At 31.9% G+C, this 7,193-nt stretch overlaps 1 protein-coding gene across 2 annotated transcripts; it reads left to right on the top strand.

Moving 5' to 3' along the window:
• Window positions 1-1,720: 1,720 nt before the first annotated feature.
• LOC21394304 lies at window positions 1,721-4,387 on the top strand. Of its 2 annotated transcripts, none has more exons than XM_024171346.1 (3): window positions 1,721-1,974; window positions 3,840-4,064; window positions 4,158-4,387. In XM_024171346.1, the coding sequence occupies exons 2-3, from the start codon at window positions 3,894-3,896 to the stop codon at window positions 4,224-4,226; spliced, it is 240 nt and encodes a 79-aa protein (XP_024027114.1). In that variant the 5' UTR covers window positions 1,721-1,974; window positions 3,840-3,893; the 3' UTR covers window positions 4,227-4,387. The 2 variants fall into 2 exon arrangements, with proteins under 2 accessions (XP_024027114.1, XP_024027113.1); XM_024171345.1 differs by having other exon boundaries at window positions 1,723-1,974; window positions 3,880-4,064; window positions 4,158-4,386.
• The last annotated feature ends 2,806 nt before the right edge of the window (window positions 4,388-7,193 follow it).

Here is a 7,193-nt window from a genome sequence, read left to right as displayed (position 1 = left end):
TCGATATAGATCTTATTTGATCAGACTGAGTTAGCTACATTTAACAATTATTTTGGCACATATGTTATTACTAATATACATGTCTTATGTCTTTTAAATGTGCAAGACCGTCTCTAATATAAATATTAATGCTTTACATTGTTTAGTTTTTTCCCCCTCTTGGGAACTTTGGTTGCATGTTTTTTGGGACGTTTTCTCGGATAAGAAGCAACTGCTATAAAGATCACAGGCAAATTTTTTACTTTCTTTGCAATATTTCTTTTCAAAATGTTTCGTTTTTATTCGTTTCACTAGAAGAATAATAATGATGATGATAATTACGGTCTTGTTCAGTTCGTGTATTTGAATTTTTAATTCGAATTGAGATGTGATTTTATTATGTAAGCTTTTTACTGTAGTAAAAAAGTTAAATGTGATTTTATGAGAGCTTTTAATTATAGTAAAATTAGAGTTGAAAAATCAAATTGGTAAAATGAATGAGACTTACAGTTTTCAACTTTTTTTATTATTTCCATTTTAGTGTAAATTTCTTACCTAAGACAAGAAGTGGTTGGGCAAAAAAGAAGTCAGATCGAAGCACTCCTCCCATTGGAGAAAGGACAAAGAGAGTGGCTTCAAGTTTACTCTCTGTGTTGGTAAACGTAAAATTCATCTCGTAAATGCTTTATTTATCAACAAATAGATTGTGTTCGATTTGGTAAATGAAGAATTCATCCGGTAAATGATAACTTTACGAGTCAAACAGAGATTTCTATGTAATAGAGGTTTTGATGTTGTAAATTTTCCTCTTGACTATTTACATGGTAAATTTATTATTTACAAAAATATAGAAATTGAGTTTCTTTAGTAAATGAAGCATTTATCGGGTAAACACAACATTCATCACATAAAAAATAAGAGTAAAATTGAAATACCACATATTGAAATTTTAAAATATGCTATTTATTTTTACTTGGTGAATATGCTTTTTTTAAAAAAAAAAAATAGTTTAATAAAATGTGTTTACATTTTCCCTTTTTTTTTTTTTTTTTTTTAGAAAAACACACTTCAATTGTTTTGTTATAAAAATTTGAACATATATTCAAATGAGCATTCATTTTTCTTGAAATAAAAATCAATTTAAAATCCCACCGTTTGGTTTAATCAGTAGGCCAAAAGTGTGCAGTGTCTTCTAATGTATATTGTATATCTTCCAAAAATAAAAATAAAAATAAGTTTTTAATGTTTTTGACAGGTAACATTATTTAACTTAATTAAGAGCTTTTTAATGCAATGTTATAATTAATGTGTCAATTGTAAATTTAATATTTAAATATAAAATTCACTCTCTAATAGATTGCTAATTGTTGTGTCAAATTTTTCATATATTAGAAATGACCTAAAAGAAAAAGAAAAAAAATAGAGAAATATCAGAAAAAATGAACTGCTTGATAATATTTTGAGGAGATTCTCTAGTACGTTTTGGTGTACCGATAAAATAAATTTTTTAACCGTTAGATCTGTATATCTTTTAATTTTTACATGATTTTATACAAATTTGATAAATAAAAAACTAAACTAATTGATATATTAGCTTACCAAAAAAAAATTCCATTTTATTTTTAATTGTTAAATGGACATTTGTTTTTGTTTAATAATCCTTTGTTCTGAATTCTTTTTTCAATTGATTTGGAAAAGGAAAAACACTCGAGCCCATTTTCTCAACTGAGGAAAAAAAAAAGGAGTGATCTTAATACTTTTTAATTAAATAATTACACCAAAGGGTAAAAAGTGGAGAATCAGAATAAATTTCTCTTTTTTTCAAAAAAAAAAGTGCATTTTGAGAAAAACCCTAGAGCTCTGCTCTGCTCAGAAGAGCTCATCAGTGACCCCATCCCCCTCGCCAGCCGCAGTGTGCGAGCGCCGTCGCATCAGCCATTCTTCCGGATCCTTCGAGCATTTTTGCGAGCGGATTTTAAGACAAGCCCCTCCGAGGTTGATTTTCTGTTTGTAACTTTTGTAATTTTTGCTTTAACTTGGTTTTTTTTTTTTTTTTTTTTTTTTTTTGGGGATGGAAAACCAAGTCTTTGAGGAGATCATGTGAAGGTTTTTTCTGGTTTCGTGTTTGGGATTTCAATTTCAAGTCTAATTTATGAAATACAAATTATTTTGTGGAATTTTTTGATGATTGATTGGTTTTTTTCGGAATTCGTTTGATTGTTGAAAAATTGCTGTTGTGATTTTGGTTGATATTGGTGAAAATTGCTATTATTATTAATTTTTGTGTTGAGTTGTTTGTGGTTTTTTTTTTTGGTTCATTATTATAGTATTTTTGGAAGATTGATATTAGCTTGATTAGTTTTGAGATTAGTTGGATTTGTGAGATTGCTTTGAGATTTTTTAAATTAGTTTGATATTTGTTGGGAATTGGTATGATTATGCTGTTGTTCAATGTTTGACTTTTACGAGTTTTTTATATCAGATTTGCAAGCAATTTCGCCACAACATTCGACTATGTAATTTTTGGACTGTAATTCTTATATTTATATTATGACTTATTTTGTTTTATGTAATTTTTGATTTCATATCATGCTTGTTTGACTATATAACTGTTATATTCATGCTGTGACTTAAGTTTGCAATATATAATGCTTATTGATAGACTTTGGGTTAGATATGTTTCTATGTAGCATTCTACTTTAATGGATGGAGAACATCTCTATTGTTTTCAAATATTACAAGTGTAAATTATCCAATAATATTACTTTTGATAAGGGACATTTAAAGGAAAGAAATGAACAAGGAAAAAACATTTTTCTTTCCACTAGAGTGAAAATTATGGTTGCGAGTGTGTAATATTCAAGTAGTCTCAATTTTTTGTGCTATAAAAAGGTCATTGCTCAGTACTATATATAGCTGGAAAGGTTTTCTGATTCAGGGAGGGGCATTTTAAAAACATTCAACGGTCAAATCAGGGTTTTCTGTTACAGTCCGCTTTTTTTTTTTTTTTTTTTTTTTTGAAATGTGGTGCTGACGCAATTTATTTTGGTTAAGGGAGTCTCTTATTTTGGCAAAAATGGGGGTGTATAAATGTAGAAAGCCCCTCATTCGGGGCTCATGGCGTTCCTTGATTAGACAAAACGTCTCGGTTCCCAGTTTTGCCTTTTAAAACTATGATCATGGCCCTTTCCTTGTTTCTTTTGTTTGGGTCCAGTCCATTGTGTGGGTGTGTGTGTGTGTGTGTTTTTTTTTTTTTTTATAAGGCTATTGGGGGCTGCTGCTCTGAACCATCCAATTCATCTTCTTTCTTTTGCTGTGGGTCTTACATCAAGAGCAGCGCCTTTTGGGTCATCAGATGAGAGATCTTCTTCTAAGTCCTATTTGTTTATATCCTTCCAATGTATTGGTTTTATATTTGTTTGTTTTAACTGAAAGTAACCAGAAGTGTAGTACTCAGTTTTTTGAAAGAAGACTTTGGTTGAAATTTAGATATTGGTATGTCAAATTTTGGGTGTTGCATATCATGGAGATAGGATATATCAATTGAGATGGATGGATCCTTGTTAATAATAGGATTTAGGCATGTCCATTGTTCTCCCTTTATCATTTTGATTTTAATTTTGTTGTTGAGTTTATTAGAAACCTTTTTTTTTTTTTTTGGGTTTTAAGAATCAGAACTAGCCTTCAATAAATACTGTTCTTCCTCTTTTCTTTTTTCACTTAATTGGCAAAAAGTGATCAACCTGATGTTGTACGAGATTGTAGTTTTGCAATCTTATTGTATTCTTACAAGTCCTCTATCGGATGCAGTCTTTGAAAATGTTTATATTCATATCTGGTTGTTATTATAATTCTTTCAGAGAGATTGAGTTTAACAACGCCTTGTTTCGAGAAGTGCAGTTCAGAATTATATAATGGGTCGGAAAGTTGGTCAACTTCGGATTAATCCCAAGAAATTTGGCTCTTTGAATAAACCATGCATGAAGGAAATGGCATCATTTCTCAACTGCTTGTCTCTTAACAATAACAATGACGATAAGTGTGCCCGATTTAAGGAACAACTGGATGCTTGCATGGCTTCCCAGGTAGGCTCTTATTTTCGACTTCTTTTACGTGTTCGCGCACACAAAATTTCGTTCTAGGCCCATTCCTAAATCTAGTAATTGCCTTCATTGCAGACAAATGCTAGGAAGAAACTGGGAAACATTAATTACCATCTTGCCAGGCTTAGTAGGGGTCGGAAGTAAACGAGAAAAGCTTTAAATCGCGTAACTCTTGCCAGTCAGCATTTGCAGAGATTTAGAAGGAGAAATCATATTATTGTTACATACTGGAGATTTTGTGTAGCTTTGCATTTTGAAGATGTGAAATGCTCTGGGGAATTTTTTTTTTTTTTAAAGAATAATAAAAAATCATTGCAGTTCTGGTTAATCTATGGTAAAGAAATTGATGAAATGGATACTTCATTTTGATTTTATTCTCCAAGGCTCTTCTTTCAGCATAAAGTTATCATCTACCAATGAAATAATGGCAACTCATTTCATGCTATGGGTAGTATTAAAATAATAATGATAATAATAAGTGTAGTATTAAAATAATAATGACGATGACGATGATAATAATAATAATAAGTATAATAATTTGAGCAAAAAAAATAAAAAGGGAGCAGCACTTCATTCTAGCCACTTTTTCTTTCCTAAACTATTTCGATCTTATTCCTGTACATGTTAGCATATGCGTACTCGAAGCATTTATAAAGAAGTGATTCAATGTGAAATTTTAGCATTTGATTAGGAAAATTACTCTAATACGTGGTGTTTAGTACTAAATTTGATCATTTGCTAACTGAGTCAAATTTGGTATCAAATATTAGCATATGTTAATTTCCGGATTAATTTCTATTGATGGATGTATTGACCTGCTTCGTTTGATTATTACCATATTACCATTTTCAGGTTATTTTAAAATAAAAAGTTTATTTCTACAACTTTTGAAGTTTAATAATTATGAAAAGAGCGGATATAGCATTTGAAATAGCACAACATTGGCATTTGATAGTTCTTGAAATAGCACAACATTGGCATTTGATAGTTATGGGATATGAGAACGTTGCTTTACATGTCTTTATTTCCAAAAAGGTGAAAGTTGTCCGAAACAATATCAAGACATCGTTCATTTTACCGATTCGAGTTTTCAATTCTAAGTTTTTACAGTAAAAAACTCTCAGAAAATGTCACATCTAACTTTTTTTACTATAGTGAAAAGCTCTCAGAAAATATCATATTTCAGCTCGAATTATATACTCGAATCCGCGAAATAAACGAGACCCAAATGTTTATATGTGTAGAAGATAAGAAGGGGAAAAGGATAGAAACGACAGGGTGTTTGTAGTTGAGGAGGCAAAGCTTTGTTAAAGTAGTTGGAGGATTAGACATTGGAGGGGTAAGGGGGTTGCAGATATTTCATTGTTGTTTACTAGTCGCTTTCATCTTTTTGCTTCGTTGCCCTCAAAACTTCTCTTCATTTTCATAACGCTAGGGTGCCGCATGCAAGAAACTAGACACGCAGTATGAAAGTGTCTTTGCCCTCCCAAGACCCAAATATAAATCTTACAAATTGATGTTGAAATGTAACTATAAATTTAAAAATAAAAAACTAAAATCATTATAATGGCCGTGTTTGTAATTGATCTCATTTTTATTTTTCACGTTTTTCGATAAATAAAAAATGAAAACGTTTTCAAAACGGCGTTTGGCGTAATAAAGATAAAAAACAGAAATAAAAATAATTTTTTTATTTAGTATAAAATGAGAGAAATAAAAAACGATTTTAAGTCATTTTTCATTTTTTGTTTTCTTTTTCTCCTCTCTCAAGCAGAGAGAGAGAGAGAGAAAGACATTAATGAGTTTTTTTGTACTGAAAATAATCTCTTGATGAAACTATCAAACGTATTTTTAAAAATGATTTATGTCTAAGATTAAAAACGTTTTCGTTTTCATTTTCATACAAAAAATAAAATTATTTTGGAACGAGTTCCAAACGCGCTTAATATTTATTATGATAATGGCTTCGTTTGGTATAGCTTCTGGACCCTTAAAAGCACTTTTTTGTCCAGCTTAAGTCATTTTTGGTGTTTGGTAAGAAGTAAAATAAGTGATTCTTCAATAATTTTAAGCTGTTTTCACAACAAAGCCAGAAGCAGCATTGAGGGTGCTTTGCATTCTAACTTATGCGGGAATCCCCTCCTTTCACATTAATGAAAATTTTTTATTCCCATTTTACCCACGTTCAAATGAAATAATCCCCATCTACCCATCTCATCTCCATCACTCCCCGTTCTCTCTCTCGTGACTGAAAACCTCTTGCAAGCTCCATCACTCCCCGTTCCCTCTCTCTCCTTTCTCGCTCCTCTCTCTCTCCTTTCTCGCTCCTCTCTCTCGCCAGTCTACGCTCCGTTCTCCGTTCACCGTTCGCTGGTCCCGTTGTCTGCGCTCCATTCCGATCTCCTCCGCACGAGTGGTTGTTCGCCGGTCTCCCTATTCTTCCGGTCTCCTCTTCCGAGTTTCGCCGGTCAACCTCAGCCCTCTTAAGCACGTTTTTGTTGTAAGTACTCCATTAATCTTAGTATTTTGAAATTTGCTTTTGATTTGTCTCCAAGTTACCTTTTTTTCCCCCACCGCCTATTGCATTTTCCTGGGAAAATCCGCGAATAATCCGATTGAAGAAAAAAATTTGTTTGCTTAACTTTGACCAAAATCAGAATGATCTCAGGTGAACGATCTCTCGGAGGCGTCGAAGTCTATTGCGACCTTACAGGCTTTACTCGATCGTGATATGGCATCGAATTGCGTAAGGAATGCTGGTAGTCATTCGAGAAATTTGTTGAGAGTGAAGCGTGGGCTTGACATGGTTTGGGTGCTCTTCAAGCAAATACTCATTGCAGAGTATGTATTATCCTTTATCCGTAATTTTTTTTTTCTCCTTTTGTTCTTTTTGCTTTACTTCGTTAATTTGTAGATTTAGCACATGCAGTACATTGTAGTCAATTTGAGTTTCTTGGAAAATTAATTTTCCACAATTTACACAGTCGATTCAAGTAATATGTGGTTTGGCACAATTGGGTATTGGCTTCCAAGGTTGTTTTCTTTGGTTGAGTTGAATTTGAAGACATTCATTGAACTCTTAACAGCTAGAATGATGATTAGAATGTGGAG

This window comes from Morus notabilis, unplaced genomic scaffold (genome assembly GCF_000414095.1).
Source record: "Morus notabilis unplaced genomic scaffold, ASM41409v2 Scaffold886, whole genome shotgun sequence".
In the NCBI taxonomy this organism is placed as follows: Eukaryota; Viridiplantae; Streptophyta; class Magnoliopsida; order Rosales; family Moraceae; genus Morus; species Morus notabilis.
This window is presented reverse-complemented; position numbering and strand designations above follow the sequence as displayed.